At 48.1% G+C, this 18297-nt stretch overlaps 1 protein-coding gene across 1 annotated transcript in view; it reads right to left on the minus strand.

The window, feature by feature from the left end:
- UBAP2 (ubiquitin associated protein 2) overlaps nt 1–18297 on the minus strand; it is a 201304-nt gene that overhangs the window by 127075 nt on the left and 55932 nt on the right. Inside the window, exons 2-6 of the mRNA XM_060236247.1 lie at nt 15341–15480; nt 12512–12589; nt 9622–9732; nt 2133–2286; nt 253–330 (exon numbers count right to left, since the gene is read on the minus strand). Of these exons, the coding sequence (XP_060092230.1) occupies nt 253–330; nt 2133–2286; nt 9622–9732; nt 12512–12589; nt 15341–15439 (520 nt within the window). The 5' untranslated portion in view covers nt 15440–15480. The remainder of the gene's footprint in view (nt 1–252; nt 331–2132; nt 2287–9621; nt 9733–12511; nt 12590–15340; nt 15481–18297) is intronic.

Raw genomic sequence — 18297 nt, forward strand, 5'->3', positions numbered from 1 at the left:
AGGGGTGGCCAACAGTAGCTCTCCAGATGTTTTTGCCTACAACTCTCATCAGCCCTAGCCATTGGCCGTGCTGTAGGCAAAAAACATCTGGAGAGCTACCGCTGGCCACCCCTGCCTTAATGGAAGTATTAGGGAAAGTTCAAAGGGTGTGGGGGGGAGACAGTCTTTGTGAAATTCTAACCGCAGAGTTTCTTTGTGAGCAGCCTTGGGCAACAGGGATATAAATACATACATCAACAGGTTTTGCCTTACCTCTCCCTCGACCACGTTTCCCACGATCGGAAGGCCAATCCACTTGGCCGTTGTCAACACCATTCTCCTCTGCTCTAACTAGCCACAGAAAGAGATACAGAAGATATTTTAGTCTCTGAATGCTTAAAAAAAAAAAAGATTGCTTACCTATTGCCCCCCTGGACATTTCAAGAGATAACCTACTGAAATTAGGCATATTTCCATGGTGCACGAACTGAACTCATAAAGCATGGAAAAGGCGAGAAAGCCCTAAGGAAGTACAACCGTAAGGATTTGCAATCATTATTGCACCATTGCGAAACCTATAGAATTCAGTGGTTTTATGGTAACATGCCTAAAGCCTTCCAGAAGTAATCTCAAGTGTGAAACTCTTCCTTTGTATTTGATAAATGTTTAGGCATTTTAAACTTCTGCATGTTCACACTGAAACATTCAAAACGTACCCTGATATCATTCTTTTGTCTTAGAGCCACGAAACTGTATGGCCATCTGACAGCAATGAGGATCCTGTGAATTTAGGGGGAGGTGTTTCTGAGTTTCCTGCATTGTGCAGGGGGTTGGACTAGATGACCCTGGAGGTCCCTTCCAACTCTAGGATTCTAGGTATTTAAACAGAGGCTAGATGGCAATGTGGAACCTGTGAATTTAGGGGAAGGTATTTGTGCGTTTCCTGCATTGTGCAGGGGGTTGGACTAGATGACCCTGGAGGTCCCTTCCAACTCTAGGATTCTAGGTTTTTAAACAGAGGCTAGATGGCAATGTGGAACCTGTGAATTTAGGGGAAGGTATTTGTGAGTTTCCTGCATTGTACCAAATGACCCTGGGCGTCCCTTCCAGCTCTATGATTCTATGAAACCATTCTCCCAACTATACAAACCGTGTTGGAACTGGGCAGATCCTTGGTTCAAGAAACAATCTCCCTCATGTTCTATACATCAGGGGTCTCCAAGCTTTTAGAGCCCGTGCGCACGTTTGGAATTCTGACCCAGCATGGTGGGCGCAGCCGCAAAATGGCCACTGCAGGGGGCAAAGTCTGCCACAAAATGATTGCCACGGCTTCACCTCAGTAATACAGTGCAGATTCTTGCGTCGAGGTGGCAGCTTCTCCCAAAGCAATATATGCACAGCCAATCAGATCCCCAACAGCCAATTAGAAGTCTTGCTGGGCAAAAGCCTGACCTGGCCCCACCCACTTTTAAAAAATAGAAGACTGCAGATTTATACCCTGCCCTTCTCTCTGAATCAGAGACTCAGAGCGACTTACAATCTCCTATATTTTCTCTCCCCCCCCCCACAACAGACACCCTGTGAAGTAGGTGCGGCTGAGAGGGCTCCCACAGCAACCGCCTTTTCAAGGACAGAGACTCAGAGTGGCTCACAATCTCCTATATCTTCTCCCCGCACAACAGACACCCTGTGAGGTGCGTGGGGCTGAGAGGGCTCTCACAGCAGCTGCCCTTTCAAGGACAGAGATTCAGAGTGGCTTACAATCTCCTATATCTTCTCCCCCCACAACAGACATCCTGTGAGGTGGGTAGGGCTGAGAGGGCTCTCACAGCAGCTGCCCTTTCAAGGACAACCTCTGCAAGAGCTATGGCTGACCCAAGGCCATTCCAGCAGGTGCAAGTGGAAGAGGGGGGAATCAAACCCGGTTCTCCCAGATAAGAGTCCGCACACTTAACCACTACACAAAACTGGCTCTCTCAATACTTAGGAGGGTGGCAGGAAAGGTATCCATGTTGGGGACCCCTGTACTATATTCATGGTTAAGCTCTTCCCCAGTGCTGTGCTGCACATATATGACAAAGCAATTCAGATACCCAATGCTCCTTAACAGGCTAATGCAAGTGTGTTCCTACAAGCAAGACGCCTGCGCTTACACTCTCGACCACGGCTTCCCCCTCTTCCTCGTCTGCTGGAACTTCCCCGTCCACGGCTCACTTCTCTGTCCCCTCGCTTTTCTCTGTTCTCTTTGTTCTCTGAACTCTCTTTTCCAAGACTTTTCTTCTTTCCTCCCACTGTCTCCCACGAAGTCTATTTGGGAGGAGAAGGAAAACAAAACAATTCATACGGGAATCAAAGGCCGCCTTTGCAGAATTATCTTCCAGCCTGACGCACCCCGCCCTGCGGAATTTGTTTTTGCGTGGCCTTTCGAGCAGATGCATGAGCCGTCCCTGTTGATTAGAACCCTACCGTAATAACGTATACAGCATTAACTGCACAGTTTACATCTGCCTACAAACTACTGAGTAGGTCGTTGCTATGCCTAGTTTACAGACAGACAGCAATTAGTCCAAGATTTCCAGCACACTCATGGCTGGGAAGATATCAGTATCTAGGATTAAGGCTGCTACAACACACTAAATCTCACAGCTAACTCTGGTATTGCGCCGCAAGTCATTTTTAAGCAGAGTCTAGATGGCCATCTGGCAGCAATGAAGATCCTGTGAATTTAGGGGGAAGTCTTTGTGAGTTTCCTACAATGTGCAGGGGGTTGGACTAGATGACCCTGGAGGTCCCTTCCAACTCTTCTATGATTCTAATAGGCTTCCTCCTTGGGAGGTAGTGGGCTCTCTTTCCTTGGAGGTTTTTCAACAGAGGATAGATGGCCATCTGACAGCAATGAAGATCCTGTGAATTTAGGGGGAGGTGTTTGTGAGTTTCCTGCTTTGTGCAGGGGGTTGGACTAGATGACCCTGGAGGTACCTTCCAACTCTTCTACGATTCTAATAGGCTTCCTCCTTGGGAGGTGGTGGGTTCTCCTTCCTTGGAGGTTTTTCAACAGAGGCTAGATGGCCATCTGACAGCAATGAAGATCCTGTGAATTTAGGGGGAGGTGTTTGTGAGTTTCCTGCTTTGTGCAGGGGGTTGGACTAGATGACCCTGGAGGTCCCTTCCAACTCTATGATTCTAAGCTTTGTTCACACGATACTGATTTGCAGGCCCGTAGCTACTGTAGTACGTAAAGTTACTGATGCAACAAACACGAATTTGAGCAGACTTCGGAGGATGGCGGAAGACAGGAGGGCCTGGCGTGACTTTGTCCATGGGGTCGCAAAGAGTCGGACTCGACTGTGCGGCTGAACAATGACAACAACAAGCTACAGTGGGGTCCAGGAGGGGCCAGGCCCATCCTTTTAATGCCACCACCCCTCCAACTGTATGGCCCTTCCATTGGAGGGCCCCCAATCTGTCCCCTTTGCTCACCACCACTCTAAGCAAGTACTAGCATTGCTGCTGGTCTTTTTGCTTTTTTCTCGCCCCTTCCCTAACACAGCGTACAGAGCAAAGTGAAGGGGGGGAGGAGCCAAGAGCTCTCTGTCTCTCTGAGAGAGGGGCACATAGGAAAGGGGTGGGGTGGGAGCAGAGCCGCTGTGACTGTCCAGGCGAAGGGGGGGGGGTTAGATTGTGGAACTCCTTTTCTCCCTTTCCCACAATACAAGAACTCCTGGGCATTCGATGAAACTGCTGAGCAGACAGGTTACAACGGATGAGAGGAAGTACGTCACCAAAGAGTGATTACCATGTGGAATTCACTGCCACAGGAGGTGGTGGTGGCTACAAGCATAGCCAGCTTCAAGCGGGGGTTAGATAAAAATATGGAGCAGAGGTCCATCAGTGGCTATTAGCCACAATGTGTATATATATAAATTTTTTTGCCACTGTGTGACACAGTGTTGGACTGGATGGGCCACTGGCCTGATCCAACATGGCTTCTCTTCTGTTCTTATGTGACACAGAGTGTTGGACTGGATGGGCCACTGTCCTGATCCAACAGGACTTCTCTTATGTTCTTATGTGACACAGAGTGTTGGGCTGGATGGGCCATTGGCCTGATCCAACATGGCTTCTCATCTGTTCTTATGTGACACAGAGTGTTGGACTGGATGGGCCACTGGCCTGATCCAACAGGGCTTCTCTTCTGTTCTTATGTGACACAGAGTGTTGGACTGGATGGGCCACTGGCCTGATCCAACAGGACTTCTCTTATGTTCTTATGTGACACAGAGTGTTGGACTGGATGGGCCATTGGCCTGATCCAACAGGGCTTCTCTTATGTTCTTATGTGACACAGAGTGTTGGACTGGATGGGGCACTGGCCTGATCCAACATGGCTTCTCTTCTGTTCTTATGGACTAGATGGGCCATTGACCTGATCCAACATGGCTTCTCTTATGTTCTTATGTGACACAGAGTGTTGGACTGGATGGGCCATTGGCCTGATCCAACAGGACTTCTCTTATGTTCTTATGTGACACAGAGTGTTGGACTGGATGGGCCATTGGCCTGATCCAACATGGCTTCTCTTATGTTCTTATGTGACACAGATTGTTGGACTGGATGGGCCACTGGCCTGATCCAACATGGCTTCTCTTATGTTCTTATGGACTGGATGGGCCATTGACCTGATCCAACATGGCTTCTCTTATGTTCTTATGTGACACAGAGTGTTGGACTGGATGGGCTATTGGCCTGATCCAACAGGGCTTCTCTTATGTTCTTATGTTAAGGCAGCTTACAGTGCTGAGAGCCCAAGGCCACCAAACTGGGTGGGCCCCGGCCCCCTCAAACAACAAATCGTGATGTGGGCCCCACCAACCATGAAATCCTGGCTACGGCCCTGCTGATTGGCGTACTACACCCTGCAATTTTCCAAGCCAGTGTGTTTGCGTTCTACCATCTCTGTGCGTGTGCACTGTTAGAAGGGTGATTTTTCTCCCCATCCCCTTGCACACATAAATGCTATCAGATGCCATGTGAGCTTGCTTAGCAGGGAAATGCTCCACAGTATTGCAAAAATCTTTCCTCTTGGTGCATGGACAATGTGACATGCAGCTGCCAATCAGACAAGCCGGAGTCCAGCCAATCAGAGAGCGAGGGGATGTGTATCTTGGGCAAGTACGGAGTGTACATTGCAGTAACTCAAAACTATGAATTTACCAAAAAGGCACAAATCGTGAACTGTGTAGATATTTCCTTAACTTGTGTAACTTAAAGGGAGGGCGAGATAGTTGTAAAATTCAGGCTTATCTTGTCCAGAAGTATGCCAGAAATATGGAAACAAAAGAAAGGCAAAGAAAAACACAGGCATGGCAGTGTGGCATAGTGGTTAAGAGTGCTGGACCCTAATCTGGAGAACCAGGTTTGATTCTCCACTCCTCCTCCTCATGAAGCCTGCTGTGAGACCTTGGGCCACTCACAATCCTCTCAGAACTCTCTCAGACTCACCAACGACTCCTTACTTAGGGGAGGGAAGGTGGCTCAGTGGTAGAGCATCTGCTTGGGAAGCAGAAGGTCCCAGGTTCGATCCCTGGCATCTCCAAAAAAGGGCCCAGGCAGATAGGTGTGAAAAACATCCGCTTGAGACCCTGGAGAGCCGCTGCCAGTCTGAGAAGACAATACTGACTTTGATGGACCGAAGGTCTGATTCAGTATAAGGCAGCTTCATATGTTCATATGTACTGAACTCTCAAAAGATGCTTAAGCTCAGGGTGGGCCACAAGGGAAGGGCTACTAGCCAATGCTACTCAGAAATGGTTGCCAACCTCCAGGTGGCTGGCTGGAGATCTCCAGCCAAGAGCCACGTGTAAATTGACCCAGAATGGACAGAGGTGAACGGAAGAGAAGCCATGTTGGATCAAGCCAATGGTCCATCCAGTCCAACACTCTGTGTCAGTGGCCAACCCCCCCCCCCAGGTACCATCAGGAGGTCCATCAGTTGGGCCAGGACACTAGAAGTCCTCATACTGTTGCCCCTCCCAAGCACCAAGAATACAGAGCATCAGTTGCCCCAGACAGAGAGTTCCAACAATATGCTGTGGCTAATAGTAACTGACGGACCTCTGCTCCATATGCTTATCCAATCCCCTCTTGAAGCTGGCTATGCCTGTAGCCGTCGCCACCTCCTGTGGCAGTGAATTCCACGTGTTAATCACCCTTTGGGTGAAGAAGCACTTCCTTTTATCCGTTCTAACATGACTGCTCACCAATTTCATTGAGTGCCCACGAGTTCTTGTATTGTGAGAAAGGGAGAAAAGGACTTCTTTCTCTATCCCGTGCATAATCTTGTCAACCTCTATCATGTCACCCCGCAGTTGACATTCCTCCAAGCTAAAGAGCCCCAAGTGTTTTAACCTTTCTTCTTAGGGAAAGTGTTCCAGCCCTTGAATCATTCTAGTTGCCCTTTTTCTGCACTATTTCCAATGCTATAATATTTTTTTTTGAAGTGCGGTGACCAGAATTGTACACAGTACTCCGAATGAGGCTGCACCATCAGTTTATATAGGGGCATTCTGATACTGGCTGATTTGTGGAAACTATTAACAGCTCATTTTAACAAGTCCTAGTCAGGGACACTGCATCCATGAGGTCAGGTGGTCACCTCAGACAGTGGTGTGGGTGCAACATTCCCACACACACACAACACCTGCTCAAGAGCCAGAGGACTTAATATTTCTTCTCCTATTCCCCCCACCCCCCCCCAAAAAAAATCTTTGTCCCTCCCTACAACAAAATTATGAAACAATTACTAAGGTATTGTGTAGAGAACTTGTGCAAAATTCTCAATCTGCACAATTCACAGAGTTCATAATTCAGCTTTCTATTGACACAAAATGCAACTGGTCTCAGACATAATTTTAAATTTTTTCCCTCCTCCAAATTGAGCTCCGGCTACAAATAGTCAGGTTAAACTGGAAGAGCATCACGAATGCAGAAAAGAGCAAGAGTCCAATAGCACCGTAACAAAATTTGTAACAAGAAGAAGCAAAAGGGTAATTAACACGTGGAATTCACTGGTGGCAGCTACAGGCATAGCTAGTTTCAAGAGAGGCCTGGATAAACATATGGAACAGGGATCCATCAGTGCCTATAAGCCATGGCATATTGCTGGAACTCTCTGTCTGGGGCAGTGATGCACTGTATTCTTGGTGCTTTTGGGAGGGGCACAGTGGGAGGGCTTCTAGTGTCCTGGCCCCATTGGTGGACCTCCTGATGGCACTTAGTTTTTTTGGCCACTGTGTGACACAGTGTTGGACTGGATGGGCCATAGGACAGATCCAACAGGGCTTCTCTTATGTTCTTATGTTCTTCTCTTATGTTCTTATGTTGCCTTGATCCAACAGGGCTTCTCTTATGTGCTTATGTGACACAGAGTGTTGGACTGGATGGGCCATTGTCTTGATCCAACGTAGCTTCTCTTATGTTCTTATGTGACACAGACTGTTGGACTGGGTGGGCCACTGGCCTGATCCAACAGGGCTTCTCTTATGTTCTTCTCTTATGTTCTTATGTTGCCTTGATCCAACATGGCTTCTCTTCTGTTCTTATGTGACACAGAGTGTTGGACTGGATGGGCCACTGGCCTGATCCAACAGGGCTTCTTTTATGTTCTTATGTGACACAGGGTGTTGGACTGGATGGGCCATTGGCCTGATCCAACAGGGCTTCTCTTATGTTCTTATGTGACACAGAGTGTTGGACTGGATGGGCCACTGGCCTGATCCAACAGGGCTTCTCTTATGTTCTTATGTGACACAGGATGTTGGACTGGATGGGCCATTGGCCTGATCCAACAGGGTTTCTCTTATGTTCTTATGTGACACAGAGTGTTGGACTGGATGGGCCACTGGTCTGATCCAACATGGCTTCTCTTCTGTTCTTATGTGACACAGAGTGTTGGACTGGGTGGGCCACTGGCCTGATCCAACAGAGATTCTCTTATGTTCTTATGAGCAGTGTCTCACGAAAGCTTCCTCCCTAGCCACAAATTTTGTTAAGATGTTAAGGTACTCCTGGACTCTTGCTCTTTTCTATTGCTGCAGACAGATTAACACAGCCACCCTTCTTGAGCATCACAAATGGACAGTTTGCACCCATACTCAGCTTACTGAGCAGATCTTATACAAAGGGCAGCCCAGTGCCCAAGAACCTGTGTGAGCTTGGCTGCATTACTAAAGCAGGGTCACAGTTCAGCCCCTCCTAGCTCATGAGAGTTCACCGGCATTACTTTCACCTTTGTATTTGGACAAACAAGGAAACTGCATCAAGAATCAACAGGTTCAACCTGGGTTCAACCTGTCTGCTAAGGGAGAAGTAGCTTCTCCGCCAGAGCAAGGTTTGTCACTTTGTAGGATACAGTCATTCACTCTAGCCTAAAAGCAGAATTCCCTCCAGACTATTTTCAGTACTCAAGACTCTAGAACAGGGGTGGCCAAACTTGCTTAATGTAAGAGCCACATAGAATAAATGTCAGGTGTTTGAGATCTGCAAAATATGTCAGGTGTTTGAGAGGAGGCGGGAAGAGAGGAAGGAAGGAAGGAAGGAAGGAAGGAAGGAAGGAAGGAAGGAAGGAAGGAAGGAAGGAAGGAAGGAAGGAAGGAAGGAAGGAAGGAAGGAAGGAAGGAAGGAAGGAAGGAAGGAAGGAAGGAAGGAGGGAGGGAGGGAGGGAGGGAGGGAGGGAGGGAGGGAGGGAGGGAGGGAGGGAGGGAGGGAGGAAGGAAGGAAGGAAGGAAGGAAGGAAGGAAGGAAGGAAGGAAGGAAGGAAGGAAGGAAGGAAGGAAGGAAGGAAGGAAGGAAGGAAGGAAGGAAGGAAGGAAGGAAGGAAGGAAGGAAGGAAAGTAGATGGGGAGGAAAGGAGAGGTGGAAAGAAAGCAATTTTAACTTTAAATGCATTCTCCAAGCTGCTGGCTGGCTTGGCTTGGAGAAGTGATTTAAAGAGACCAATGCCTTCTCCAAGTCAGCCAATGGGGCAGTAGGGGCTTTGAGAGCCACACCATAAGAGCCACATGTGGTTCCTGAGCCACAGTTTGGCCACCCCTGCTGTAGAACAACAATACACAGGAACACGCTTGCGCAAGAAGGAACTGCTTTTATGTCTAAGATGCAATCATAACTCGCCAAAGAGATGCCCTTCAGCTAGCAAGGATCAACCAAAGTACTTGTGGTTTAGGGAAAGCAAGTTTGCCAGAAGGAACGCACCTAACATTTTAAATATTTTTGAGTCCAATGTATACACAGGTCCAGTCTGGGTACTAAAAAGTAAGAACTTCACGCACATTCCCCCAATGTTGGCAGGAGACGCCGTCTCCCTTTCACTGCCATTGGTGAGCTCCCCTTCATCGGCAGTCTTCAAAACGCGGCTGGATGATTATTTGTCAGAGATGCTTTAGTTAGGCCGATGCTGCATGGAGCAGGGGGGGTGGACGAGATGGTTTGAATGGCCCTTTCCAACTCTGGGACTCTTATCTTTCCTCCCTCTCCACGAACAGGAATCTCCAGAGACTGAGCCCGTATACAAAGCAACACACACAGAGATTTAGAAAACAGAGCCACAAAGGAGCAGCGCTGGGCGCCAAACTGGATCCTTACTGTGTCAGAACTTCCCTCCAGCAAGATGTTGATTGCTCTGTTCACATCCCCATTGCAGTCATGGAGAGCCACTATGCAGTCGTCCTGGTTCTTTCCAGTCACCTCCATAAGCTGGAAAAGATAACAGAGGAGGCAAGTGGGGGGGGGGAGGCACATTATAAGCAAGAACCAAGAAGGTCATACATTTTCAACAGAGATTCCACCCTGTTCCAGAGGCTCAAGTAAATACAATAGGCATGTTAAGAGAGTGTGAACATATGAACATATGAAGCTGCCTTATACTGAATCAGACCCTGGGTCCATCAACGTCAGTATTGTCTACTCAGACTGGCAGCGGCTCTCCAGGGTCTCAAGCTGAGGTTTTTCAGACCTATTTGTCGGAACCCTTTTTTGGAGATGCCAGGGATTGAACCTGGGACCTTCTGCTTACCAAGCAGATGCTCTACTACTGAGCCACCATCCCTCCCTAACATGGCAAGGCAAATGTGCTACAGCCCTCACCCAGATGGGCCAGGCTAGTCTGATCCTGACAGATCTTGAAGGAAGAGGAAGAAGGAGGAGGAAGAAGAGGAAGATATTAGATTTATATCCCGCCCTATATTCTGAATCTCAGAGTCTCCGAGTGGCCTACAATCGCCTTTCCCTTCCTCCCCCACAACAGACATCCTGTGAGGTGGGTGGGGCTGAGAGAGCTCTCCCAGAAGCTACATTTTCAAGGACAACTCTGCCAGAGCTATGGCTGACCCAAGGCCATTCCAGCAGCTGCGAGTGAAGGAGTGGGGGATCAAACCTGGTTCTCCCAGATAAGAGTCCGCACACTTAATCACTACACCAAACTGGCTATCTGGAAGCTAAAACGTGGTCATCCCTGGTTGGTACTTGGATGGGAGATCACCAAGGAAACCCAGGGTTGCTACGGAGAGGCAGGCAACCAACTCGGAACACCTTAAAACCCCTACAGGGTTACCATAAGTCAGCTGCAACTTGACGACACCTTCCACCACCAAAGGTGCTACCGTCACCTTCAAGACATCTTGCAACCGACTGCATGCAACTGGGTAGATCCAAAATTACAACAGTGAAGTTTGTTTGGTAGCATAAACAGCCGCGCATCTCCTCCCTTACAGGGGGAGGACTCAGCAACGCCCATGCCTGAGAAACACCACCAACGATCAGCAACCTGGACAGCAATTAGGCAGGCAAGGCAAAGGTTGGTTTACACACAACAATCCAAGCATTGAAATCTGGCAGCTGAACTGATTCAATTAGGCTGGTGGTTTAAAATGGGAGTTTTTCTCATCACCGTTTCTCCGCTCGCCATCCCCTTCTCCTAAAAACACGGTAAAGAGGAGCACAGAATCACAGAGTTGGAAGGGACCTCCAGGGTCATCTAGTCCAACCCCCTGCACAATGCAGGAAGCTCACAAATACCTCTCCCTAAATTCACAGGATCCTCAGTGCTGTCAGATGGCCATCTAATCTCTGCTAAAAACCTCCAAGGAAGGAGAGCCCATAGAAGGCTTTACAGAGGTGACAGATGTTTCCTGTATGTGCAATGTCCATGCAGGAATATTTTTGTTTCTTTGTTTAAAGCAACCTCTGAAATACATTTGGTGAGGGAGAGGGTGTAAGAAAGTAAAAGTATATAACTCTCTCAAGAAACAGGAAGCACAGATGTTGGTTCAAGTTCAGCTCCAGAAAGACGAGGAAAACCACGGAAGGACAAAACGTGCAGCCAGAGGAGCTGAGATGGCCAGCTGCACATATTTCAGGAGCGTTTTTCACACAAACTCAAGTGCAGCTTTCCAACAAACCGAATCTTCTTTTTAACAAGTATCACTGCACAGAAAAAGTTGGGAAATGAGTCAGTTGTTCACGCTGATGGTTTAGCAAACCCCCTGGGTCCAAAAATGGCTTTGAGTAGCAACCACTTTTCTCTGAGAATCAGTTTGGTGTAGTGGTTAAGTGCACGGACTCATATCTGGGAGAACCGGGTTTGATTCCCCACTCCTTCACTTGCACCTGCTGGAATGGCCTTGGGTCAGCCATAGCCCTCACATAGTCCTTGAAAGGGCAGCTTCTGGGAGAGCCAGTTTGGTGTAGTGGTTAAGTGTGCAGACTCTTATCTGGGAGAACCAGGTTTGATTCCCCACTCCTCCACCTGCAGCTGCTGGAAGGGCCTTGGGTCAGCCATAGCCCTCACATTGTCCTTGAAAGGGCAGCTTCTGGGAGAGCCAGTTTGGTGTAGTGGTTAAGTGTGCAGACTCTTATCTGGGAGAACCAGGTTTGATTCCCCACTCCTCCACCTGCAGCTGCTGGGATGGCCTTGTGTCAGCCATAGCCCTCACATAGTCCTTGAAAGGGCAGCTTCTGGGAGAGCCAGTTTGGTGTAGTGGTTAAGTGTGCAGACTCTTATCTGGGAGAACCAGGTTTGATTCCCCACTCCTCCACCTGCAGCTGCTGGAAGGGCCTTGGGTCAGCCATAGCCCTCACATTGTCCTTGAAAGGGCAGCTTCTGGGAGAGCCAGTTTGGTGTAATGGTTAAGTGTGCAGACTCTTATCTGGGAGAACCGGGTTTGATTCCCCACTCCTCCACTTGCAGCTGCTGGGATGGCCTTGGGTCAGCCATAGCTATCTCAGGAGTTGTCCTTGAAAGCGCAGCTTCTATCAGAGCTCTCTCAGCCCCACCCACCTCGCAGCGCAGCTTCTATCAGAGCTCTCTCAGCCCCACCCACCTCACAGGGTGTCTGTTGTGGGGGAAAAAATAAAGGAGATTGTAAGCCATTCTGAGACTCTGATTCAGAGAGAAGGGCGGGGTATTAATCTGCAATCGTCTTCTTCTTCTGTTCTAGTTCTCCTTCCCTACAAGGACAAGAGGGGATATACTTGCCTGTTTCACTTTATCCTCAAAGTCTGTATCGTTCTTATCATAGATCATCTGGGCGAGACGAATTTGTTCCGCTGTTGCCTGAAAGTGCCAACAATCTATGTCAGAAATTTAAACAACAAAAAGTTCATAGAAAGCTGAGAACGAAACGTTTGGAAGAAAAACTTTCTCCAGTAGAACACGGCACCTGAGCCCGAAAGATTCTACAAACCCTAATGATGATGCCAGCCGTGAAAACCTGAAATCTTTAAAAAGTTCATAGACGGACAACTTGAGACCCTCAAGATGTGTTATTAACTTCTTATTTAAAATCAGAGAAGAATATAACTTTAATACTCTTTGTTACCCAGAGAATACAGACTTTGAACAAACACAGGAAGAGCCACCAGAAGCGGTTCTGGATGGAGCAGTTTTTAAGCCAGGGTTTCTAGCATGGTGTACAAGCAGCAGCTGGTATGGCTTTCTCTGTATCCTCAGGAGGGCCTGGCGTGACTTGGTCCATGGGGTCACAAAGAGTCGATCTTGACTGTGCGACTGAATGACAATATCCTCTACATTACAAGGATGTCAAATCAGGCCCCTGGAGGGCTCCTATCAGGCCCCTGAGAAACTGGCTGTCATCTGCTTCCTTCTCCCTCTCTCTTGCTTCCTTCTGCATAACAGCTTGCTTTGCAAGGCTTGCTCAATTGCACAGGAGCTAGAGCAAAACCACTATTTTCTCCATTGGCTGAGACTCCTCCCTTGGGGAGGGAGCTCTAGCTTTGCCAGGCTCTCTCAATCACATAATGAGCCAAGCCTCTCTTCCTTCTGTTGGCTGAGGCTCCTCCCCCTCCCGGTGCCCTGGGGAAAGAAGGAAAGAGCCAGAGCTTCTTTTGCCCAGTTCCCTGGATCCCATGGGAGAAATACAAAGAAAGCACCTTTAAGACCAACGACTGCTAATGTTTTAAACATGTTTTATTTTAAGTTTTTTTTAAAAAACCTTTGTGTTCGTCTGTGTCCTTTCTAAAGTTCATATATCTGCCACCTAATCTTAAATAGGTACATATCTGGCCCGGGCTCGACATGGCCCAGCCCAACAAGGTCTCATTTATGTCAGATCCGGCCCCCATAACAAATGAGTTCGACACCCCTGCTCTATGAGGAATAGTTCTGCAGGATTTGCGGGGTGGGAACTACATACACCCAGGTTAGAGTCCAAAATTAGAGTTATAATACCCAAGAATTATCTTTATAATTCTTGCACAGAAAGTGATTAAAATGTGGAATTCGCTCCTGAGGATGTAACGATGGCCACAAGAATAAACGGCTTGAAAGAAGGAATGGATAAGATTCGTGGAGGGTAACTCTATCAGTGGCTACTAGCCATGGTGACAGAGGGGAACCTGCACATTCAAAGGCAGTAATCCTCTGAATTCCAGAGCCAGGAAGCAACATCAGGGGAAGGCTTCAGCCTCTCTGCCCTGTTGTTGGCCATCCAGAGGAACTGGTTGGCCACTGTATGAGACAGGAGGCTGGACTAGATGGACCCTCCCTGGTTTGAACCAGCAGCGCTCTTCTAATGTTCTTCTCAGGGGAAGGCCTCAGCCTCTCTGCCCTGTTGTTGGCCCTCCAGAGGAACTGGTTGGCCACTGTGTGAGGCAGGAGGCTGGACTAGATGGACCCTCTCTGGTCTGATCCAACAGGGCTCTTCTGATGTTCTCCTCAGGGGAAGGCCTCAGCCTCTCTGCCCTGTTGTTGGCCCTCCAGAGGAACTGGTTGGCCACTGTGTGAGGCAGGAGGCTGGACTAGATGGACCCTCTCTGGTCTGATCCAACAGGGCTCTTCTGATGTTCTCCTCAGGGGAAGGCCTCAGCCTCTCTGCCCTGTTGTTGGCCCTCCAGAGGAACTGGTTGGCCCCTGTGTGAGACAGGATGGTGGACTAGATGCATGCTGGACCAGATGCTGGTCTGATCCAGCAGAGCTCTTCTTATGCTCTTGTGCATGTTATTCTTTTAACTGTTTTTCCCCCATTCCAAATACTTGATCTTTGCATATAACTTGTCTGACATGTAGATTTTAATCTTGTGTTGTATCAGAGCCTGGCCTCTCCCTAGAAGCTAAAATGACTAAACAGTTCTCCAGCAATAAAGGTATCCCTAGATGAAACTCAATTATGTACATTCATTGAGCATAAGAACATAAGAGAAGCCATGTTGGATCAGGCCAATGGCCCATCCAGTCCAACACTCTGTGTCACATAAGAACATAAGAGAAGCCATGTTGGATCAGGCCAGTGGCCCCTCCAGTCCAACACTCTGTGTCACATAAGAACATAAGAGAAGCCCTGTTGGATCAGGCCAGTGGCCCATCCAGTCCAACACTCTGTGTCACATAAGAACAGAAGAGAAGCCCTTTTGGATCAGGCCAATGGCCCCTCCAGTCCAACACTCTGTGTCACATAAGAGAAGCCCTGTTGGATCAGGCCAGTGGCCCATCCAGTCCAACACTCTGTGTCACACAGTGGCCAAAAAACCCAAGTGCTATCAAGAGGTCCACCAGTGGGGTTAGAAGCCCTTCCACTTTGCCCCCCCCCCCAAACACCAGAATACAGAGCATCACTGCCCCAGATAGAGAGTTCCAGCGATGCGGCTAATAGCCACTGATGGATCTCTGCTCCATATGCTTATCCATTCCCCTCTTGAAGCTGGCTATGCTTGTACCCGCCACCACCTCCTGTGGCAGTGAATTCCACATGCAAGAAATTGCAGGACAGTTTTTAAAGCCTTGTTGCTTTATCTTCACCACTCCTTTACAGGCAGCCCATACACACAACCAGTGAGTGCTGACCCTTACCTGTACTACTGGTTTCTGTGGCTGTGTTGGTTGCGTGGCTGCAATCTGCGCTTTGTCTCGAGTGCCCCGGGTACGTTCACTGCCCACCGAAGTCATCATATACAGTATATACAAATCAATGTATGTACAAAATAGAAAATCTGAAAAGAATTAGGAAAAGCACACATTTAAGGTTTAGGTTCTAAAGAAAGAGACTGTACAGCATTTGTATTTTTTTACAATAGTTAAAGACAAGGAGATTGACAACAGGCTGACAAAGGCAAACCGTGCATTTGGCCGACTGCACAAAAGAGTGTGGAGCAACAAGCATCTGAAAAAAGGCACAAAGATCAATGTTTACAAAGCGGTTGTGATGACAACCCTCATCTATGGCTCCGAATCGTGGGTTTTATACCGTCATCACCTGCGACTCCTTGAGCGCTTTCATCAGCGCTGCCTTCGCACCATCCTCAACATCCACTGGAGTGACTTTGTGACCAACACTGAAGTCCTCAAGCGGGCGGAGGTTACAAGCATCGAGGCACTGCTGTTGAGGACGCAGCTGCGCTGGGCAGGGCATATTTCTAGGATGGAAAACCACCGCCTTCCCAAGATTGCCCTGTATGGCGAACTCTCCACCGGCCATCGAAATAGAGGGGCACCAAAGAAGAGGTACAAGGACTCCTTGAAGAAATCCCTTAGCACCTGTCACATCAACCATCACCAGTGGTCTGACCTAGCCTCAGATCGCAAAGCATGGAGGCACACCATCCACCAGGCTGTCTCTTCCTTTGAGAACGCACGCATAGCTGGTCTTGAGGACAAAAGGAGATTGAGGAAGAATCGCACTGCTACAGGACCAACCCTAAATCAGACTTTTCCCTGCAGCCGCTGTGGCCGGACCTGCCTGTCCCACATTGGTCTTGTCAGCCACCAGCGAGCCTGCAGCAAACGTGGACTATTGCACCCTTCTTAAATCTTCGTTCGTGAAGCCAAGCCGAGAGAGAGAAATCTTTGTGACCCCGCCCACCTCCCGGGGAAGTTTAGATCTAAGGAAACTTAAGATATGTACTGAACAAAGAAGAGCCAGTAGAACAAAACAAGAGTCAAGTCGCACCTTTAAGACCAGCAAAGTTTTATTCAGGATGTAAGCTTTCACGTGCTAAAAGCACACTTCATCAGACAATAGACAATAAATGGCAAGCAGTCCTAAATATAGAAAAAGTGGGCAGTGAGCTAGTATGCAGAGTTACGGAAATTAAAAGAGTGACAAGTTGGGGTCTGGTGTTTGTTAGTTAACTGAAGAAGAGCCAGTTAGTTTTGCAAGTTGAAGCACACTGCTTCGGACAGATGGGTAACCAGAACTGCATTTTTCAAATGGTCCAGCATACGGCAAACAGTACAAGAATTCATTCAGGTTCACACAGGGACTTGCTTGTTAACTCAGCCTCACACACAACTGGACAGCCTACCAATTTCAGAGTTGGTTACTAGTTTTCTATCAACATGGAATGCCACTACTTGATGGTGGCAGCCACAAGAAATACAGGTCACGGGAAATCCACAAGCTAAGGCATCAAAAGTTTATCATTTTTTTTAAAAAAAAATCAAGATATTTGTCAGCTCAGATAATTTCAGCTAGCTTTGTTAAGTAGAGGTGAAGGAGAGATACATGGATATTTGACTAAAACTAACAGAAGTCTGACCTCTCCCTAGAAGCTAAAATGACTAAAATGGGGCTATCATATTTAGGAGAAGAAAAGACTCACTGGAAAAGACAGATTCAAGTGGGTAGCCGTGTTGGCCTGAAGCAGAACCAAGTTTGAGTCCAGTGGGACCTTTAAGACCAAAAAAATGTTATTCAAGGTATAAGCTCTTGTGTGCAAGCACATGAACTTTATCTTCATGGAAGGCCCCATATTAAGCCCCATGGAATGGAACCACAGGGCTTTTTTTTTTGTAGCAGGAACTCCTTTGCATATTAGGCCACAGACCCCTGATGTAGCCAATCCTCCAAGAGCTTACAGGGTTCTTAGTACAGGGCCTACTGTAAGCTCCAGGAGGATTGGCTACATCAGGGGTATGTGGCCTAATAGGCAAAGGAGGTCCTGCTAGAATTCCTTACAGGGCTCTTCTCACAGGGCCTGCTGTAAGCTCCAGGAGGATTGGCTACATCAGGGGGGTGTGGCCTAATACGCAAAGGAGGTCCTGCTAGAATTCCTTACAGGGCTCTTCTCACAGGGCCTACTGTGAGCTCCAGGAGGATTGGCTGCATCAGGGGTATGTGGCCTAATATGCAAAGGAGGTCCTGCTAGAATTCCTTACAGGGCTCTTCTCACAGGGCCTACTGTGAGCTCCAGGAGGATTGGCTGTATCAGGGGTGTGTGGCCTAATATGCAAAGGAGGTCCTGCTAGAATTCCTTACAGGGCTCTTCTCATAGGGCCTACTGTGAGCTTCAGAAGGATTGGCTACATCAGGGGTGTGTGGCCTAATATGCAAAGGAGATCCTGCTAGAATTCCTTACAGGGCTCTTCTCACAGGGCCTACTGTAAGCTCCAGGAGGATTGGCTACATCAGGGGTGTGTGGCCTAATATGCAAAGGAGGTCCTGCTAGAATTCCTTACAGGGCTCTTCTCACAGGGCCCACTGTCAGCTCCAGGAGGATTGGCTACATCAGGGGTGTGTAGTCTAATATGCAAAGGAGTTCCTGCTACAAAAAAAGCCCTGGAAAAGACTATCATGCTAGGAAAAGCTGAGGGTAGAAAGGAAAGAGGAAGACATAAGAGAAGCCATGTTGGCAGTGTACAAATTCATCCTGAGATCAGGTTTAACACAATCGGATTGGAGGTGGGGGCCAGAAAGAGGAGGAAATAGGCCCGTGACTTTAAGTCATATTAAACCAGAGGAACTCCCAGTGAACAAAACAGAAACAGAGAGCTGGAAGGTACCCAAGGCTCATCTAGTCCAATCCCTTGCA

The sequence above is a fragment of the Heteronotia binoei genome, chromosome 4, assembly GCF_032191835.1.
Source record: "Heteronotia binoei isolate CCM8104 ecotype False Entrance Well chromosome 4, APGP_CSIRO_Hbin_v1, whole genome shotgun sequence".
Lineage (NCBI taxonomy): Eukaryota > Metazoa > Chordata > Lepidosauria > Squamata > Gekkonidae > Heteronotia > Heteronotia binoei.